Source organism: Protopterus annectens, chromosome 3.part0 (genome assembly GCF_019279795.1).
Source record: "Protopterus annectens isolate FY-2018-M chromosome 3.part0, PAN1.0, whole genome shotgun sequence".
In the NCBI taxonomy this organism is placed as follows: Eukaryota; Metazoa; Chordata; order Ceratodontiformes; family Protopteridae; genus Protopterus; species Protopterus annectens.
The window spans coordinates 1,517,176,709-1,517,199,488 of record NC_056731.1 but is presented as its reverse complement, the minus strand read 5'-3'; the positions used below and the strand labels follow the sequence as shown (position 1 = coordinate 1,517,199,488).

General features: G+C 39.1%; 1 protein-coding gene across 3 annotated transcripts in view; it reads right to left on the bottom strand.

The window, feature by feature from the left end:
* Window positions 1–22,780, bottom strand: part of SDR16C5 (short chain dehydrogenase/reductase family 16C member 5) — a 717,401-nt gene that overhangs the window by 579,755 nt on the left and 114,866 nt on the right. For all 3 annotated transcript variants that reach the window (XM_044065547.1, XM_044065548.1, XM_044065549.1), the window contains exon 3: window positions 12,625–12,756. In XM_044065547.1, the coding sequence (XP_043921482.1) occupies window positions 12,625–12,756 (132 nt within the window). The remainder of the gene's footprint in view (window positions 1–12,624; window positions 12,757–22,780) is intronic.

The window sequence follows — 22,780 nt, the reverse complement described above, 5'->3', positions numbered from 1 at the left end:
GTTGTTTTAATACAATAATGCCGAAATGAAAGTAAAATTTTTGTAGTATATATTAATGGAAGAACGTCCAGGTGACCAGACTTTTTTCTATTGGTATATGCTCAATTTACAAGGGGCACATTGGTTGGGCTGACCAATCGCATGCTCATTTTTGAATGGTAATGGCCAGTCATTGTACAATAAAGTACAGTTTTGTACCTACCATAAATGTAGATGTTCGAGGATCCACATTGCTGCAGTCCTAACTATTGGGTAGTCCGCTGTCCAGTTCTTTTCTTGCCCCAGATGTCAGAAGACCCTAAAAGACAAGGCCCAACATACCTGCACCAAAAATATGTACAATATATACAAAATATATACAAAAATCAGCATATAAGGGAGGACTGCAGCAATGTGGATCCTCGAACATCTACATTTATGGTAGGTACAAAACTGTACTATGTTCTTCATTCCACATTGCTGCAGTCCTAACTATTGGGTAGAATCCCAAAGCAGAGGTAAGGGAGGCTGGCAAATCATAAAGGAGCAGGAGCTGACAACATGCCTTGCAAAATAGCTGTGGCAAAACCAGCCCTAGACTTAGAGTAGAGAGGAAGGTGATAATGCTTAGAGAAAGTATGCACTGAACTCCAAGTAGCTGCCTCCAAAATATCCTTAGTTGCCACCCCTTAGAAATGCTGTTGAAGTGGCAGTAGCCCTAGTGGAATGAGGCCTAATCCCAGCTGGAATCTCCTTGCCATGATGGGAATAACAAAATGCAATGCAAAACCCAATCCACCTAGAAATAGTTTGTTTTGACACAGGCTTGCCCTGCGAACTCAAAGCAAAAACAAACAACTGCTGAGACTGCCTAAATCCTTAGTCCTGCTTAAATAATAAATTGCCTGTGTACATCTAAAGTGTGCAAAATCTTTTCCCCTTTATTTTGGGGTCTGCATAAAAGTAGGCAAATGAATAGTTTGGTTTAAAGCTACACTAGAAACCACCTTAGGCATAAAGGAAGGATTAGTACGTAATGATACCCTATCCTTAGGGAAAATAAAAAGGGCCTCTACTCCAATAGGGGCCTGCACCTCAGCCCCCTTTTTTGCAGAAGAAATACCCAACAGAAAAGCAGTCTTCCATGACAAGTATTTCAATTCAGCAGTAGCCGAGGCTCAAAAGGTTGTAGAGTAAGTTTTTCCAACACAAAATTGAGATCCCAAGCAGGAGTAGGAGCTGGGGTCTTATATTCTTTGCCCTCTAAGAAACTGCTTGAACAAAGGATGCGAAAACAATGGTGGGTCACAATCATAGTGAGCTGAAATTGCTGCAGCATGAATCTTAATGGAAGAGAAAGACAACCCTTTGTCCAATAACTCAGTAAGATATTGAAGAGCCACACTCAAATTAGGCTCAATCTCCAAATTCTTTGCTGTACTCCAAAATAAAAATCTCTTCCATTTTTCTGCGTACACTTTCCTTGTACTAGGTCTTCTAGCTTCCATAATCACATTTAAAACTTGTTGAGGAAGTTGAGACCTGCTGTGTGTCAACACAGAATATGCCAGGCTGTTAGATGGAGAGAGTGAAGCTTGACATTGAGCAGATGACCGTCCTTCTGAGACAACAGATGGGGAATCAAAGGTAAAGGCCATGGAGGCTTCCTTACCAGACTCCTTAGTAGTGGATACCAGTGTTGCCGAGGCCAATCTGGAGCTATCAAAATCATCCTTGGCTTGTCTTGTCTGACCTTTAAGAGCACCTTTGGAAGAAGAGGCAGAGGTGGAAAGGCATACACATGAAGATTTTTCCAACTGAAAGACAGAGCATCCACTTTCCAAGCTGTGTGAAACCCCTTTGTGCAAAACTTTGGCAGCTGGTGGTTTAGTGGAGAAGCGAACAGATCTATGTCTGGAGTTCCCCATGACACTGTCAATTTCTGAAATACATGAAGATCCAGTTTCCACTGTGGGGATCCATGATTTGTCTGCTTAACACATCTGCTAAGGAGTTCTGTGCTCGGCAGAAACCTTGCCTGAAGAGTTAGTTGCAGGCTGAGCGCAGTCTCCCATAAAATCATTGCTTGCCTGCATAGAGGATAAGAATGTGTTCCCCTTGTTTGTTGATGTACCACATGACAGTTGTGTTGTCTGTTAGAATCAACACCTGCCCTGGAAGAAGTAACTCCTTGAAAGCCATTAATGCAAACTGGACTGCTAACATCTCCTTCATGTTGATATGTAGATGCTGTAGTCTGGCAGGCCACTTGTCTTGTATCCACTTTCCATTCAGATGAGCTCCCAAGCAATGTCCGAGGCATCTGTCGTTAAAATCTGACTTCGCCTCTGGGGTCACAGAGAGTCCTTGTTTAGGTGACATTCCTGAGCCCACCACAAATTTTGAAGGCAAGGTATTATTTGAATGACAGTGTCCAAATCCTGGCAGTGCTGTGTCCATACATTTTGAGATACCATTGCAGCTTCCTCATATGCAGTTTGGCATTGGGAAGCACCAGAATACAAGATGCCATGAACCTAATGCTTGAAGGACTGTCCTTGCAGTCAGCACGGACTGATGAGATAGTTGATGGAAGTAAAGGGATAGACTCTTTTGTTTGTCCGGGGTTAAAAAGGCCATCTGGGCTGCTGTATTCAGTCTCACACCCAGAAAGCACATGTCTTGAGAGGGTAGACTGGACTTTATTTCGTTCACAGAATACCCTAGGCATCTTAGCACTGCTATAACATATTCCAGATGCTGTAGAAGGTCTTCCTTTTCTTGAGCCAGAATCAGGCAGTCGTCCAAGTAAGGATAGATTTGAATTCCTTTTAGCCTGAAGTAAGCTATCACTGGAGCCAGAACCTTTGTGAATACTCTGGGCAGTAGATAAGCCAAAGGGCAATGCAGAGAACTGATAATGAGAATTTCCAGCTCGAAAACGCAGATACTTCCTGCAACTTGGTCTTATAGGCACATGAAGGTAAGCTTCCTTGAGATCTAAAGTTACCATCCAGTGATTTTTGCCCAGCAGAGGTAAAAGCTGTTGTAACGTCAACATCTTGAACTTGGGAATGTCCAGATAAGTGTTGAGGATAGATAAATCCAAAATTGGTCTCCACGTGTTCCCCTTCTTTGGCACTAGGAACAGGCGAGAATAAAATCCTAGGCCCCTTTCTGATACAGGGACTGGCTGAATGGCCCCTATTTGGAGCAACAGAGAAATTTGCTTGTGAGCCTCTGTCCTTTGTGGAGGAGGAACGTCTGGCATGCCTTTGAAAGTGGGTAATGTATGGAAATAAAACCTGTAACCGTGGTGAATGATATCCAACACCCATCTGTCTTGAGTAATTAAATCCCAATTTTCTTTGAAAGAGACAGTCTTCCTCCAAGGAGCTGCCAGACAAGAATCTACTGGCAGCTGAAAAGGCAGGTCATTGGGTCTGTTTACGAAAGGACTGACCCCTGCCCTCACCAGAAGTTGGAGCAGGTGAACTCCCTGTTCTAGGCCTAAAAGAACCTTGAGCTCTGCCCCTACCACGTCTAGACCTACCCCCGTGCCTGGGAATCATAAACAGGCTATGTCCATCCCTTAGTAGACCAATTTCTACTAAACTGCACCTGCAAAAATCTTTAACAGTTTGCATAGACTTAGCTTTGTCCTCCATTTTCTTTAAAACTGCTTCCACAGGCGAACCAAACAACACATCAGACTGTAAAGGAGCATCCAAAATCCTTGTCTTAACATGCTCAGCTAAATTCTGATCCCTCAACCAGGCATGCCTGCGAAGAACAGAACTAGTGGCAGCCACCCTCGAGGAGGCCTGTACAGCATCAAAACCACATTGCAAAGAATGCTTACCCACTTGTTCAGACACATGAACTAAATCCAGCAACTCTTTACACTCAATACCTTCCGCCAAAGCATCCACCTTAGATTTCAGTTGTGAAAAGAGATAATTTTGATATTTTAGCATGTGAAACTGACAATTCAAGCCCTCATGGCTAAAGTGGAAGAAGTATACACTTTCTTCCCCATCTATCCAAAGCCCTTGCCTCTTTATCAGTGGGAACAGGGTTTTTAACCACAGAGGCCTTAACACCTTTAGGTCCCTGAGAAACAGTTTCGGGTCTGCCCTAGGACTCTTAAAAGATACTTATGAGCTTCAGGCACCCTATAGTACCTATCAGGTTTAACAGGAGCAGGAGGTAAAGAATCAGGGTTCAGAGAAGCCTCTGCAAAACATCTTCCACCACATTCAACACAGGAGGTATAGCTAAGGGCCTATGCTGGGGTAAAACAAGAATTCCCTAAGCCTTTTCCTGGAATCAGAGTAATCCTGGCCTTCCCATTTAAAGTGCTCCCTCATGGAATGCAGAGTCTCTGAAATGAGAAATCCTCAGGAGGAGAAGCTGTAGGAGTGGAATCATCCACATCAGAATCACTATAAGGAGGGTACTCCTGCAAATCTTCCAAGAAGACTCAGAAGCCTCTGAACACTGTTCAAAACTATCAAACTCAGGTTCCACCCTAGGCCTCTTATCAGGGGGGGGCATAGAACCTCTAATCATAGTAATCAAATCTTCTGCCATTTTAAGCATATGTTTCTTAGGCACAGAGCCTGAAGTGGTAGGAGAAGCCCCCACTGAAACTAAACTTGGCCTACCTCTCAAAGAAGCTTTGGAAACAGAAGGAGAGGCTCTAACTACCTTAGGAAGAGAGGGAAGAACAGTTACCTGAGAAGCCCTCTCAGCCTGGCCTACCTCCTGAGAAGGCACATCCTGTAACAGTAAAGTCTCTGCCTGAGACTCCAAAGAAACTCCTGGCAAAACCTCTGGCTCCACTGAGCCTTCTAAAGAACCGTCCGGGACTGCCGGTTCATCAACCCGCTGTTTTGTCCTTGCGCTTTTGGCGCCGGAGCATCCGACGGCATTTTATAATTGCAACGCTTCCCAAACACTAACCTGGCACAGTCTAACCTTCTCTTAATAGTGCGTTTGTTAAACCTAGCACAAGAGCGGCATCCAACAACGCCGTGCTCAGGCCCTAAACAAGGTATACACAAGGTATGGTAATCCCTATGAGGTATCTGTTTCCCACAAGAAATACAGTTATTCACTTTTCTGACATCCGTTAAATACTGAGGCAAGAAAAACCAAAATGTTCTAGCCAACTCTGATTCGGTCTGAAACTCCGACTTCAGAAAATTTCAGAACGCCAACCTGCACTCGCAAAACTGCTTCTGCATCGGACCATGCGGCAAAAGACTGGATGATATGCCGTCGGTCATATAGCGTACCCTGGCGTACTGGCGTCAGTCTAATGCGCCCTGACCAACGTCAGCCATATACTCTGGTATTCGGGCCGACTGGACAGCGGACTACCCAATAGTTAGGACTGCAGCAATGTGGAATGAAGAACATCACATAAAGTCTTACCATAAAAATACAGGGCAATAAGGAGAAGGAAGAGAATAAATTAAATGCCATCATGGAAGCATGAAATAGAGAAAACTGTACAACAATTAAGACAAGAAGTGCCACTGTTAGAAAAGTAAACAAGAGGGAACAGATCAACAAAAATACTTAGAAAGATAGGCATGATAAAAGCAATGTGCAATATTAGAACAGACCAGAATTTATCAAATAATATTGCAAATAATAAACTAAAGATATCAGCACAGGCCGAAAAAACTATGAACCTATAAACTTAGAAGATATGCAGATAAATACAAAGGAAATGCACAGAATTAACAATTCATTGATGTCCCGAAAAGTTTTATACAGAATTGTGAAACAAAGCAAAAGGAATAGAAACACCACCAAATAAAGAAAAATAGACACATTTTGGAGAAACATCTATGGAAACCCTGTGGAACATAACAGAGATGCTGAATGGGTAGAAGAATTAAAAGAAACAGTAAGAAGTTCAAATTTAAAGGATATGAAATGGCATGAAGTAACCGCCTGAGAAATTGAAATCATATTAAGAAAAGCTCCTAACTGGAAAACCATAGGCCCAGGTGCAGTACCTAACTTCTGGCTAAAAGTATTAACATCTTTGCACAAAGATTTAGCTCTGAATAAGAAGTTCTTACATGCACACCCCAAAAAGACACTAAACTGGTTAACAATAGGAAAAATGATACTCCTCCCTAAGTGTGGACCTATATACTATCCTAAAAACTACAGAATAGTAATTTGTCTTCCTATGATGTATAAACCATATACAGGAATTAATGCTGACAGAGGTTATAGTCATTTAGAAGAAAACTCAATTATGAAAATAGAACAAAAGGGTAACAAAAAATGTCACAAGGAACAAAGGATTATTTGTTGTTAAATAGTCATAATGAAGAACTGTAAAAAGAGCAAAAATCTAAGGATGGCATTGATAAATTACAGAAAAACATTTGACAGCATTCCACATTCGTGGATAAAGAAGTGCTTACATATGAATAAGACACTCACTACACTGATCAATGACATAATAGTGATCAAGAAAAAGTGGCAAACTACTATGCAACTAAGCCATGTTAAAGGACAGCTGATTATCCCAAGGATAAAAATTCAAAAAGGAATATTCCAAGGTGACTCTTTGTCACCGCTGCTCTTTTTTCTTGCCCTTAATCCATTAAACTGTCTACTTAACAGATTTGGTTACGGTTATAATTTGGTTCCCGGAAAACAACAAAGTGTAAAGACTTTTCATCTTCTTTTGTGGATGATTCAAAATTGTATAGTTCATCAGATGAGAAAGTGAAAGCACGACTGGAAGTGGTCAAAACTTTTTCAGATGTTACAAAAAAGTAATTTGGTCTTGATAAATGAGCAAAAGCAACAGACTTCTACAAATCTTTCGATATCAAACTGTCATTAATTCTCCTAAAAGTCTATAATTACATTAAACTAAATGGTATAACAGATCTTTACTGGAACTCTTCTAAGACAATCTTAATCCTGAAAAATAATTTGGATAGAACTGATCCAAATAACTATAGACCCATACCATTGATTAATGTTGATATTAAAATATATGCCTCTATTCTTGCTGCTAGACTTAAAAAAATAATGCCTTACATAATATCCCCTGAACAGGCGGGATTCATGTCAAACAGGCATACGTGGGACAATACCCTAACTCTAGACTCCATGATACAGATCACTAAAAATGACAGAAATCCGTTATATGCATTAACTCTAGACGCTAGCAAAGCCTTGGACAGGGTTAACTGGGTATTTCTATTTACTTCTTTATTACACTTCAACATTCCTAAAGACTTTTCTGACATGATCAAAACTTTATATAAAAACTCTCAAACATATTTATATATTAACAAAATGTCATCCAAACCCATCAGGATTTCTAATGGAACTAGACAAGGATGTCTCCTTTCACCACTTCTTTTTAACCTATTCATAGAACCCTTTTTCCTTTATATCGCTCAGAAAACATATCATTCAATACCTAAAGTATTAAACACAAAAGTAATATTATCTGCCTTTGCTGATGATGTTATAGTTTATTTTGAACATCCTATCACTGACCTATAGAAAATAAAGGAGGCCACTGATATAGGTTCATAAGTTCATAGGTTGATACTAGGCTATCTGCCCTAGGGCATTTATAAGCCTAGCCAAAGTGTGTTTGGCTTTCGCCACCCTTTTAGATTAGTTGACTGTGCCTCTGTATAGTAGGTCACAGAAGATAGCCCTTTTAAGGTCAGTTTACTGTGCCTCTGCCTAGCAGGGACACAGAAGAGATCCCAGGGGTAAACTTACGATCTCCCATCCACTCGTCAAGATTTCTCTTGAAGAGGTTCAGTGAGGGGCTCTGCCTAACATGGATTGGGATTTTGTTCCAGAGTGAGGGGAGCCTCTGGGATATGAATCTGTCCCTCCAGCATGTCCTATTAATTTCTGTGCTGAGGTTTAAGTCCCTAGAGCATGTAGCTCTAAGGAATTTGGATTTCATGAGGTGGAGCATGTCCATTAATTCTGGGTTGGATATGGCTTTATACGTCAGGCACAGATCACCTCTGAGTAGGCAGTAAGCAACTGAGTAGAGCTGGAGTTTCTTTAGCCTAACTGCATAGGGCATCTGTTTGAATCCCATGATCCTCTTGGTGAGATACTTTTGGGGTCTTTCCAGTTGCTGCACGTGTCGGGTAAGGTACATCCCAAATGGGGCACTGTATTCAATTATGGGCCTGATGAGTGATGAGTAGAGGGGCACAATGACCTCTCTTGATCTAGATGTGAACCCTTTCGTGATAAGGTGGGCTATATAGAAGGTCTTTCTAACCACTTTGGCAACGTGATTGTCAAAGGAGAGATTACTATCTACTTGGGTTCCCAAATCCCTAATTACTTCTTCCGTACTTCATGGATTACCACCTATGTGGTAATTTGTGGGCACTTTGTTTTTCCCAAAGGGAATGACTATGCACTTTTTGGCATTTAGCTTTAGGCCATGGCTCTGGCACCAGTTATCCATCTCTGTGAGACCCTTTTGTTCTCGAAAGTATCTAACTAAAAAATAATAGAAATAAATCACATATTTTTCCAATCAATCCTTCTCAACAAATGACAAACTATTTTCATGATTCTCCATTCCAAACAACCCACTCCATTAGATATCTAGGGATATGCTTTGAACACAATCAGGCTTCCATACTTCAGAATAATCTACATAAGACATGGTCCAAAATCACGCAAGATCTTGATAGATGGCAAAAGCTGAAACTTTCTATGATATCCAAAACAGCTATAATTAAAATGAATATATTGCCTAAAATACTTTATCACTTTAATGCCTCAAATCTTATAATTCCTAAAATATTCTTTTTAAAAATAAACAAGGTACTAGCCAAATTTATTTGGTTTCCTAAAGTGGTAAGGATAAATTATTTAAAATTGATATATCCCAAAGACAAGGGAGGTTTAAGTCTACCAGACCTACACCTATACTATAAGATTACATGTGCTAATAGACTAATTTTAATTGCTAATCACTACCCGGTGAAAGATACTCAAGCTCCCATTTGGATCAGAATTTGGCATCATCATGTACTTAGTTGCAATATGAACCCGAAAGCTCTCCCTTTTTTAAACCATCTAAGTCTAGTAAACTCAAAAATAAGCAACATCCTGAAACACAAGATTAAAATCTTCCAAGAAATGATGAAATCAATAAATATGGATAAAATACTCCCAATACTTCAACCTATCCATTTAAATCCGAACATTAAAATTAACGACAAACCGATTAAGCTTATAGAATACCTAGCTATTAAAGATCTGTCAATGTGGGATATATTTAAGCATAAGGACAAAAACTTAAAAGACTTACGCCTTGCCTTGAAAGTAAATAATAAATACACCGTCATATTGAGACAAATAAGGGAAGCCATATCACCCTTAATCAAGGACATCTTCATGAACGAACAAAATATTAATAACCTACTTGTACTTATGTCAAGCCTTTCTACAAAAAGTAAAATGCTATCCAATTCCCATAAATTAATAAACAGTATTAAACATGACTCAGTTTATCTTTTTTCTAAATATTGGGACAAACAGGATGTCACATTCTCTAATGAACAAAAACTTAAAGCCTTCCAAAACACCACTCTTTTTTCTCCTTTAAAAAGCTCATATACACATAATTAATGATTAATAATTCCTATTATACTCCATCAGTCTTGAATAAATTTGATCCTAAAATTTTGACATCATGTTCATGTTGTTCATATCAAAAGGCAGATCTCATACATGTTTTATGGTACTGCAAATATTCCCATAATCTTTGGAATTCACTCAAAGTACGACTAAAAAAAATGGGATACCAAAAATCAACCCTATCTTGGCAAACAGCTCTTTTACATATCTCAGATAATAAACTATCCAAACTAAAGTTGCATGTATTAATTGCAATATGTTCACTAATTAAGCTCTATATTACTAAAAATTGGCTTGATTGCACAAAGATGAACTGGAATGGTTTCAGAAACTTGGCACTCGACTTTATCTATGCACCGAAACTTATTATAAAAAGTTCCAATAAAAGAATCTATATCAGAAGTTTTGGAAAATCTTCCTTGACCAACTACTGATTGATTAATACATCCAGAATTGGTCGATTACCCACATATACATTTCTTACTTACTTTTCTAACTAATATACTATTCATATATTAGGATTAACTATTACACACCTACGAATACATGTCAGGGTGTTATAATGCGCGGTTACAATATTGATCAATCTTCAACAATATGTAGTTGTATCTCATGTTAGATAGCATGCTTGTAGATATTGTACATAAGTTTCTATTACTTCTTATAGTTAGGTATGTATAGCTGTGTTATGTTTTGTATACATGGAATGCTCCATATCATTTGGCTGTATTCAATATATGTCATAACTTTCCTGTGTACACAATTGTTTTGTACATATTTTTACTGTATTAAAATAATAAAAATTTATTTGGAAAAAAAACATTCAAAGCAGGAAAGCTGCAGCACAAAGAAAATATGAGTCTGGGATAAGAATGTGATACAAATTAACTTAAGTAGAAGGGAGTGTATAAATATTTGAGAACTGATGAAGAAATGGCAATAAAACATGAGCAAATACAAAGAAAACTCTGTAAGGAATATTTTAGAAAACTACCATTAATACTGAAAACAGCCCTGACATCTAGGAACAAAGTCCAAGCTATAAACCAATTTGCTCTTTGTGTTTTACCTTATAGTTTTGGGGTGACTGACTGTCCCCAAAAGGTACCAGATCACTTGGACAGAAAAACAAGGAAAATGCTTTATGCTTATTAAATGATATATATATATACATAAATCGGTGTATACCAAGATTATATATTTCTCAGTCTGAAGGAGGTATGGGCCTCCTTGAAACTGATTATATGTATAGATCTGCAATTGTAGGACTGCATACGTATCTGCTGACCTCACCAGATCCAATCATAGTAAAACATGAAGAGATTGATGACTTCCCTGCTTAGTTTAGCAGAAACATATTGTTGTCAAGCAGAAATGGAAATCAAACCAGAAGCTGACAAAAATCAGGCTACAAATGAATGTGCCAAAAAATAAAAGAAAGACTATAAGGAGAACATTCAGATGAGAATTCAGGAAATGTGAAAAGGCATAAATATAGTTTAAAATACAGAAACCTCCTGGAACATCAGGATCTGACACAGGAATGTTTAAGGAGAGGTGAATTCAAATAAAAAAATGGAAGGTTAATATTGGTGGCCCAGGATAGAGGACTACATAAACATTGGTTTACAAAGTCCAATGAACATGTCAGAGAGACAGACAAATGCAGGTTCTGTAAAACAGAACTGGAAATACTTGCACATCTTTTTGTTGGGTGTTATACACTAATGGTACAGGACCTGTACACTGAAAGGCATAATAATGTGACAAAACTGTTGCATAGGGGATTGTGCATGCATTACAATGCTGAAGTAGCTGAGAAGCACTTGAAACATGAACCACAAACCATTATAGAGAATGATGAAGTTTATATCACACAGGATCACCCATTACCAACAGGTGAAAAATTAGACGCAAGAAAACCAGATGCAGTAGTCCTTGAAATGAAGACTAAAGTAGTATTGATCACTGAAACTGTACACCCTGTGATGTTCAGACAGACACAAAATTATAAAATACCAGGATTTGCAGGCAGAAATGAGGGCAATGTGGATGAAGGGCACTCAGGCAGTTCCAATAATAGTAGTAGGAGCATTGGGTCCCATAAAAAAGAATTTACAGTCATATTTAGATAAGAAACTCTTTCCTGAAAACACTGGTCTGGCTACAGATACAAGTAACTCCCTATTACCTGCAGAAGGAGTCAATTCTGAGCACACTGTGGGTGCTGCAAAGAGCACTTTTGACTAACATCTAAGAATGAAATAATACTAAGTTCACAAACTTTAATCATACTTTGACTTAGGAATGGAGTCCTTTCTCCATCATGGAATTAGAAACTCAAAAGACTTGGAGAAATTAAACTGGGGCATAAATTCTGCATTGTAATGTCATTAAAAACATTACCTGACTCTGTTATCAGTGAATTCTGTATTATGGGCATTACAGATTATTAACATTTATTAACATATTCTGAACATAATGTTAACCTGGTGGTATAGACCTTGGCTCTAGGTAGTTTGGCCACATTGACTATTGCTGATGTGACACCCCAACCCCACATAAAATAGGAACAAGGGGGGTTGATAATGACAACAATGACTACAACTGTCAATGTACATACTGACAGAGCAGAATTTCAACTACACTGTATATTTTTAACCTTAATAACTTGAAGCTTTAATCCTCTGAACTCTCCTGAAAAGAACTGTTACGGTCCAGATGGATTGTTATGGACCAGGACTATCCGGTCACCAAAATAAAAATAAATACACATTAACTCTAAACCTACTAATAAGATGAGGGTTTACATTCCAGTATCAAAAAGTACAGAAATGGTATAACTAACTCCAGAAACAAGACCATTAGATATTCTGTTTGGATTCTACAAAGTCATATTTCCCATTTCAGAACAAGCCGTTTCTTTCTTTCTTTCTAAGAGTCATTGACATTAATGATACATACCCAAAAGTGTGCCAAGGTGTTAACTTCAATGGTTTTTTCCACCAAATTATCAGGTGCATCAATGAACTTCTTTCCAGTGACAATTCCAGCATTATTAATCAGAATGTTGACATCACCAACCTCTCTTTTAACCTGAATAAAAAAGAATAAAATATACTATTAAACTACATTAGTAACGTCCCCTTCGATCTTACAGAAAAATGCAAAGGGTGCTGAACTGTCTTTACATCATTTTGTGAGGTTCCATTACAAAATTTAAAAATCAAGCCACATGTCAAAATATATATGCTTCAGTAACATTAGTACATATACAAACACTAAACATATGATAAAACCAAGGCACTGTGTCACAGTGATTTTTGTCCTGCCTTTAAACAGTTGTGATCACAGTAATAAGACTTGTCAACAATACAGAAAGTGTTAAGCAAAAGCACAGACAATAAAATGTTACTGATTGCTGAGGTCAATCACTCTGGTCAAGTACTAACTGGCTAAGAAGCATCAGACATTCCGTTTTTCAAGGGCCATCTGAAAGTAGTGGCAGTAGACATTCTATATTACTGACTGACTAGCTAAAACGTATTAGACACAAGAACCTCTTTCCTGAAAACACTGGTCTGGTTAACTGACTTACTGGGAGTCACACAGTATGTAACCAGAGGCCAAGAGAATCTAATCCAAATGTGCAGGATAAAACCTGTGCAATACAGGCAGACTACTACTGTCCACCAAGACCAAATATCTTTAAGCAAGAATCTGGTTTGAATAGTGATCTTGTTTTCACTCCAAAATTCACCCGTGTATCAGTAATCTAACAGTCACTGGTGTGAATGACTTCACAGCACAGAGGTGAAACTAGCATATCTAGTTAAGAATAAAACATGAAATGCAGATGAGAAAATGCAGTTACTGGCAGAGGAGAAGGAGGAAGGTAAGTAAGAGATTAGCCAGAAATGGAACAAGAGCAGAACCAGGTGATGGATAGGAATTCATTTTGAGATGCTTTGAATGTTTGTAGAGTTTTCTCCCATTATTACTACTATTGTAAAGGAATGAAGCTGTGCTACACTATTTGTGGGCTTTAACCTATACACTAGTAGTCTTTACTGCATGGTGCAGGACTTTTTCACTTTTATGTGCAATGTCACTTTTATGACTAAAAAAATGCCTGTTCTTACTGTGTATGCTTAATGGTGACTTTTCAACATTTATTTTATATTTTTTTTGTAGGAGATGGAATCCTGGGCACTCTAAATTGTCCATAGGTGTGAGTGTGTGTGATAATGTGTGGTGTAGAAGAACAACTGTGGCAGGACTAGCCACCCGGTGGTGTAAACCTTGTCTGTAGATGATTGTCATTGTTGAAGTGACAACACAACCTCATGTGCAAAAACAGGAAAATGGGTTGTGGATGGATGGAGTCTTGGGAGCAGATGAAATTCGTGACTGCATTATGTGGATACACAACAAACTGCCTAACACCTATAGCCACCAAATGCTTCCACTGCTTTGTAGAAATGAGCACAACAACTCATCCAGTCCTAGATCTTCTGGCTTGGGCAGCCTCTGAGTCCACTCTGATTAACCACAACTCATTTAATCAGCATGATGTGATTACTCAAACCCAGAATATCTAAAACCATGGGATGACACTACCCTAAAGAAGTTACACTCCCAAGGTCACAAACCACACTAAGCATTTTTATTTTCAAGGTGGAAAGCTCCACTGTCACATCCCCAAATTACATACACACACACACACACACACACACACACACACACACACACACACACACACACACACACGCATGCACACACACACACATGCATGCACACGCATGCACACTCACACACATACACATGTACACATACAGATGTTGACACTACATAAACTTAGATAAGAGAGATATAGAGAGGAAAATGTAACAATCACCTTCTTGTTCTTCTCTCAGATTGGCTGCCATGATAAGAAGCCATCAATCTTTTAGGTTTAACAGTCTGAGCATTAACTAAATGGCAAGAAACATCAGGGCTCCTGTAGCTTCTGTAAAGCACCATGATGCTGGTGCAGAGATCACCCAAGTTCCTGAGTGCAGACTGACTCAGCCTAAGACTATTCTGATTGTGTATCTTAAGAAAGTATTGTATATGATGGAAATCATGATTTCAGTGCACTGCAGATCTAATTCCATGTATTTACTACTGTTTACAGGCATCTCTTGTGAAATCTTCAAATAACTGGATGCATTTCAAGTTAACAGAATTATAGATTAAATTTATATATATATATATATATATATATATATATATATACACACACATACACACATATATATAAATATACACACACACACACACATACACACATATATATATATATATATATACACACACACACACACCCACATATATATATATATATTATATATAGTTATATATATATATATATATATATATATATATATATATATAATTTTATATATATATACATATATATAAAGATGTCAGTTGTAGATGTCTTTTTCATGCAGGGCTTGTACTGAGATTCTGACTGCATACGAACAAATGAAGACAGTACAAACTAGTTGGGCTGTCAGTGGGTTTACAAATTCGATTAAAAACAGTTTTACCCACCTGCTCTTTATTCTGTAAACTCAATCTCTAACGAGTACTTTAGGTTACCTATTGTGCAGAAGTATGCTGTGTAGTAGGCAGAATCAGCTTTTTTTACTGATGGTATAAGCATTTTTGTTACATATGAAGTTTAAGGAAATGTTGCAGTAGCTATTCACAATAGTGCTGAAGTTATCTGGGCAACAGGAATACAACTTTTGAAGCACCTGAAAAGCAAAATCTAGCCTTATAAACCTGGTGCAGTTTTTCTTCATACACTATTATAAGTGAACTGACAATGTCAAGAGAGAATTTGGCAGAAAGATGTCCGTCTCTTCAATGCTGCCTGATCCTCTTTTCAAAGTTTTGTGGAGTTATTTGGTCAGGACAGCACTTAGGATTTTATTACTGATAGTTAGACCCTCATTTTATCCACAGTTAGGCTGGGATTATATTAATACTACTGACTTTTAGAATAAAATTTCAGTGCAAATAGGTAAATATTGCATTGTCCTACAGTTACATAATTCCTAGCCCAGGAAAACAATGACAATATTAAAATGGCTTATAATGTAACAAAGTATTTCTCCCGTTGGCTCATCTAGCATCAGCTAACAATGATCTTAAAGAACCACAACACAACAGTAAATATAAGTGCTAAATAAGTGTGATTAAACCGTTTACCCATCAAATAAATGCCTAACAAAGATAAATCAAGAGATATATTTTTTTCCACAGCCATGGCAGTCCTCAGTTTGACAACCCTCAGTCCAAAGTTGAGAACAAAAAAAAAAAAGGTCTCTGAAGTTGAAGACTGAAAGTTCTGAATTCCAAACTGTAGCAAGCAGTTCATTAAAGATTTGTGCTGCACTTAAGCTGCTAACTGCATTAATTTCTGCAGCCATGATATCCACCATGGCTGCTGAAATGAATACCACCAAATCAACTTGTGCCCATGTGGCAGCCCTCCACTAGTGCCATTCAAGTCACCGGACAGTCTGTGCCAAGGCAGCCTCCCCCTTTGCCCCACCCAAGTTATGGTACTGATCTTTGGAACTACACATAAGCTCAAGGACAACAATACTTTAATTCTGTTTACACTCAAAACATTATCATTCTGAAGATCATACAGAGAAATATCTGGAGGTTTTGAGCAACTACACTTAGACTTTCAAATATTGTAACTTCAGTAAAGAATGCACTCATACATCTTTGTAGCTGCAAATTTTCAGTCGCAAAACCTGCTTTTTGTATCCCTGAAGCTGTCAAGCAACCTCCATTTGACTATGCTTAACTCAACTTACAATACTGTCTTAAAGTCACAGTCAAAAAAAAAAAAATCTGCCAGTTGACTCTATTAAAAGACCAGGGGGAAAAAACACTTTGTTATTTTCTTAAAATAGACGTATGGTTCACAGCTACAACAAGGGCTTCCTTCTGTCTTCACTGACCTTCAAGTTACTGAGCTTTGATTACTGTCCCCTCTAGCCATTACTTAGGTTTTAGGATCAAAGAAAACTAACACTAGAAAGGCTATCATTCACTTTAAACAGTTAAGAAAAAAAAATGCCTTCTCCAGAATCTCCTTTGCCACTTGTAATATCTTCTATCAAACTGTAAGGGATTATCCAAATGATCAAAGTTTCAAAAATGTACTTATTAAACCATAATAACTTGAAAATCTCACTCAATAGAACTTTTACTACAACGTTTTATTAAAATGCACTTTACAGAAATTATAATATTATTTATTTATTTCACATTTGTTAACCAGGTTAGTCCAAATGAGTTTGTAAACAAACCCATTTTCAGTGGAGACCTGAGGGGAAAAGCCCCAGCAAACATAAGTAAAGATAAAGTGACAATATACAAATATTAAATAACAATCACAATACAAAATAATTGTAAAAAGAAAAGGTTATTAGCTATCTGCATTGCACTGATAGTAAGCAACCCATTTTCAGTCGAGACCCAAGGGGAAAGAGCCCCAGCAAACATAAGCAAAGATAAACATACAGGACAAAAACTATTAAAAATAACAGTGCAAGTACGAAATTAATTATAAAGAGAAAAAAGAAAAAAATTATGAACATTAAGGGTTGCACTGATAGCAGTGGTCTAAAATTTACTACACATGAGAGTAAAAACAAAAAGATAATCATTGTTCAAAAGAAGGACAATGTACAGACACTGATAGGAAGTGGGGGGGAGATAAATAATGTGGAGAATGGGAGGGGGAGAGAAAGGAGGGGGCCACAGTAGGGCTATAGTAGTAGAGCTGAGGGTTTAGGAGGTTAGTTTAAGTAGAAGTTGCTAACAGAGAAAGAAAGTTAGGAGATGCAACAGGTTATACAGTAGGTCAGACTAAGACTATGTGTGGTCAAGGTAACGGCATAATTTCTAGTAGGTGGGATTTAAACTCCTTTTTAAAACAGGGAAAAGAAAGGTTGGCTCTAATACGAAGAGGGAGTTTGTTCCAATATAGTGAGACAGAGTGTTTATAAAGTAGTTTGCCAATATTCCTTCTGGGCTTATAAACTGAGAGAAGATGCTGATCAGCACTCCGGAGAGGCCGGTGGGGGGGGGGGGGGAGTAGAGAGTAACATGGGAGGTGAGAGCAGGTAGGCAGAGGGGTTGTTGAGTATGGAAAAAGTATTTTTAAAACAAAAGGTAAAATTAAAACAGTTTTATGTAAAAGTTAGTAAAAGCAGGAGCATATACACTAAATAAAATATATTTCAATATACAAATGAACATGTACTAATTTAAATGTACAGATATTGTAATAAGAATAAAAATGAATAAATAACAACTAACAAAGTTAAAATATGCACCAGAAAAAAATATATATCAAAATTACAGCAGAACACTAGCATTCCAAAGAAAATTAAAGACCATATCTACCCTCAGAGAAACAGTCCACATATTATAATTACACTGGAAACTAACATTTGTCTGGTAGTTAGAACAAATGACTAAGGCTCTGAACTATTAACAAGTTGGTTCCTGTACCACAGGGTACAGTGTTTTGTTTAATTCCATCTGTCTCCATCTGCCTACTGTGTGACTCTGAGCAAGTCCTTTAACCAGGCAGTGCATCCATGTCATCCATGTTGCCCTTGAAAAGGGACACGTGTCCTGTCAGATTACCCAATTAATACATGACTAAAAAAAAAAAAAAACAACAAATGCATCTGCTAGCCTATGCTGGTGGTAGACAGATGAACCCCTAAGACCCAGCAGACTTAGCTTTGATTAGTAGATCAGGCATTGCAAACAGAGAAGGATGGATGTGCACACACTGAGGGGAGGAGAAGAGCTGATTGTGCCATGTAACTAGTACTCTTGCAGAAGTGCTAGCAGTTATGATCCAACCTGACAGCAGGCTTGTGACTCACCAAGCTGCTGGTGATGGTGGTGGCCTCTAGGTGGCCAAGCTACAAGAGATGCACTATGATGAAAAGTATTGGGAGCCACCCTAATGACCCATTTAGCTTATTCTTCCACATACGGTATGGGGTTAGGCATATACAAATAACTCTCATTGTCAGGATGCCAGTGACACCACATTTCTCTGATAGCTGCTTGTGTGACAGTCTCTCTGGCACTCTGTCATCCTCGTAGATCTGAGAGATCACCATGCAGGTAATCTCACCTCCACAAGGGGAAAAAATGGGATCTAGTCAAGGTGAGGGTGGCTTGCTGGTCAACAGACAGAGAGGAGAAAAACTATATATAAGAAAAGAACTGTTATCTGTCATAATCTCTGCCATTTCTTTATATGACCATGAATCATCTCTCTATTCTCTCTCTGCACAGCTAATGTAAAAAAAAAAACATTAGCAATTCACTGTTTTTTCTCGTGTCACATTCTAAAAAACCTAAGAAATGCACTGTTTTAGATGTTATGTTCTAAAACTCCTAAGCAGTGCACTGTTTATTCTTTGCTATGTGGTCATAAAAACCCAATGCAGTGCACTGTTTATTCTTGGCTATGTGGTCATAAAAGCCCAATGCAGTTCATAGGTTCATACTAGGCTATCTGCCCTAGGGCATTTATAAGCCTAGCCAGAGTGTGTTTGGCTTTCGCCACCCATTTTAAATTAAATTTTGCCATGCCCTTTTTCAAGGTTAGTATACTGTGCCTCTGTCTAACAGTGACACAGAAGTGATACCCGGGGTAAACCTATGATCTCCCATCCACTCATCAAGATTCCTCTTGAAGAGAGTCAATGAGGGACTCTGCCTAACCTGGACTGGGATTTTATTCCAGAGTGAAGGGAGCCTCTGGGTTATGAATCTGTCCCTCCAGTATGTCCTATTTATTTCAGTGCTGAGGTTCAAGTCTCTCGAGTGCGTAGCTCGATGGGATTTGGATTTTCTGAGGTGCAGCATGTCCATTAATTCCGGGTTGGACATGGCTTTATACGTCAGGCACAGATTGCCTCTGAGCAGGCGGTATGCCACTGAGTAGAGCTGGAGTTTCTTTAACCGGGCAGCATATGGCATCTGTTTGAGCCCTTTGATCCTCTTGGTGAGGTACTTTTGGGGTCTTTCCAGTTGCTGCAGGTGTCTGGTAAGGTACATCCCAAAAGGAGCAGTGTACTCAATTATGGGCCTGATGAGGGATGAGTAAAGAGGCACGATGACCTCCTCTGATCTAGATGTGAATCTCTTCATGATTAGGTGGGCTACATAAAATGTTTTTCTAACCACTTTGGCCACGTGGTTGTCAAATGAGAGATTGCTATCAACTTGGGTCCCCAGGTCCCTAATTACTTCTTCTGTACTTAATGGATTACCACCTATATGGTAATTTGTGGGCACTTTGTTTTTGCCAAAGGGGCTGACTACACACTTTTTGGCGTTTAGCTTGAGGCCATGGCTCTGGCACCAGTTGTCTGTTTCTATGAGGCCCTTTTGGAGGATGCTTGTGTCGGCTGGAGAGTCGATTATGGCGCACAGTTTGCAGTCATCTGCGAACTTGGTCAGCCACAGTCCTTCCGTGTTGGCCTGTACCTCCGAGAAATATATACCGAACAAGAGAGGTCCCAGGACTGAGACTTGTGGGACGCCACTTGTAACTGGTTTGGAGTCTGACATGGCTCCAGCAATTCTAACCATGTGGGTTCTGTCCTTGAGCCAGTTTGCAACCCATCTAGTGACATAGGGGTTTATATTTAAGCTGGTGAGCTTATCTATAATGCCCGAGTGGGGTATTGTATCGAAGGCTTTTGCGAGGTCCAGGCAGGTTGTGTGGACCACCTTCCCCTCATCAATGGCCTTGGTGACTGTTTCAAAGAAATCAACCAGGTTTAAGAAACAGGATCTGCCCTTAACAAAGCCAAACTGGGTAGGATCCAGTGTCTGTAGGTCCCCAATATCTTTATTTATGAGGTCCATGATGATCCTTTCCATAGCTTTGCAGACCAAGCTAGTCAGGCTTATGGGGCGATAGTTTCCAGGATCCGTTGAGGCACCACCTTTGTGGAGAGGGACCACTGTTGCTGTACGCTACTCTTTGGGTACATATCCTGTAGTAAGGCTGAGATTGAACAGTAGTTTTATGTTTGGGTTTAGCTCGTCTTGGAGTTCATGTAGGACGCAGCCCGGGACACCGTCTGGTCCCATGCATGCTGTCTTTTTTGCTTTGGAGAGGCAGCTCTTACCTGAGCATCTGAGATGTCAGGGGGGCAGCACTCTGCTGGGATAGATATTTGCCCTTTTGGTGGTGGTGGGGGGGGGGAGTTTGCGCTGAACCTGTCAGCTAGGATGTTGGCAATGTCTGTGGGTTCGGTGCATTTTTTGTCATTTTGGACTAATTCTGAGCATATCTGGGAATTCCCACCCAGGTTCCTAACATAACTAAAGAAAGCCTTGTGATTATCCTTAGTGTCCTGTGCAATTTTTCTCTCGAAACTGGCCTTAGACGATTTTATGACTGCCCGTAGTTTTTTTGCTAATACTGATCAGAGATGCCTTCCCTTTTTGGGATTTTGCTCTATCATGTAGTAGCTTCCTCCTTCTATTGTATAGTTTGTTTATGGCTGGGGTCCACCTGCACTGTTTATTCTCTCGTGTGTTGTTCTAAAACTCCTAAGCAGTGCACTGTTTATTCTTGGCTATGTGGTCATAAAAACCCAATGCAGTGCACTGTTTATTCTCTCATGTGTTGTTCTAAAAATCCTAAGCAGTGCACTGCTCATTCTCTGGTGTGTTCTAAAACTCCTAAGCAGTGCACTGCTCATTCTCTGGTGTGTTCTAAACTCCTAAGCAGTGCACTGCTCATTCTCTGGTGTGTTCTAAACTCCTAAGCAGTGCACTGCTCATTCTCTGATGTGTTCTAAACTCCTAAGCAGTGCACTGCTCATTCTCTGGTGTGTTCTAAACTCCTAAGCAGTGCACTGCTCATTCTCTGGTGTGTTCTAAAATCCTAAGAAGTGCTCTTTTTATTCTCAGGTGTTAAGTTCAAAAAACACTAAGCAGCACAATGTTTACTATTGTGTTATGTTCTCAACAGTAATCTCTGAGGTGTAATGTTGGTACACACAATGCATTATGAACTGCTTGGCAAATAAAACTTTTCCAGCCTGCAAAGTACTCTCCCTCAGTCACATTATCCACCACAGCACCAAGCTTATCCAGATCTTTGGGGTAACATATGAAAGACACCTAAAGCTTTAGAATGAAAAGAAAAAAGAGAGACATGCAACCATCTACACCACAGGCTGGGAAAGATGGCTGGGTATGTTATGGCGAATGAACGTACATTTACTGCTCTATCACTACAAGTATAAAACTTTCATATCTGATCCATTCTCTGCATCAACAGGAGAGAAACCAAAGCAAATCTGATAGGGCAGATTGCCCTTTGGGAACATACACAGCAGCCCCAAAGAAAGACTTTGACATGGACATCATATTTAGCTTATGGTGCCTTGTAAAGTGTTGACAGTAAAACAAGTACATGTGCACAGATGTCATCCCAAATACATTTAATTGACAGTCAGTTGTTGTGTCTTTCGGCTTTTCCCGGTTAGGGGTCGCCACAGTGGAACTCCAGTCCGCTAATGATTGGCAGTTGATTTTTACGTGCTGAGTTGCCGGCCCTAACGCACAACCTTCAACGAAGGTACGCCCATTCACGCATGTCTCCACAGTAGACGCTCTAGCTGAGAATTGAATGGGACAACGTCTTGCTGTGAGGCAACAACTCTACCGCAGCACCACCACTGCGTAATTAAAAGTCAGTGGAAATAGCAATAAACTAAAGTACTGCTGGGTGATTCCCTGCTGGGTGAGGAAATAGCAATAAACTAAAGTACTGCTGGGTGATTCCCTGCTGGGTGAGGAAAGTATACCTATATTTTACTGTCTGTGAGTGATAAAGCTCTAGCTGAACGGCCTTTAGGTATTGTAGACAAAACCATTTTATACTTATTATGACAGAACTGTATGAAGTCAGATAACCTTAAACATTTTTTAAGTTTCTTCTTGGAAAAGGGGACAGACAACTGCCGGTTCCCTATTAGAAGACTGAAGA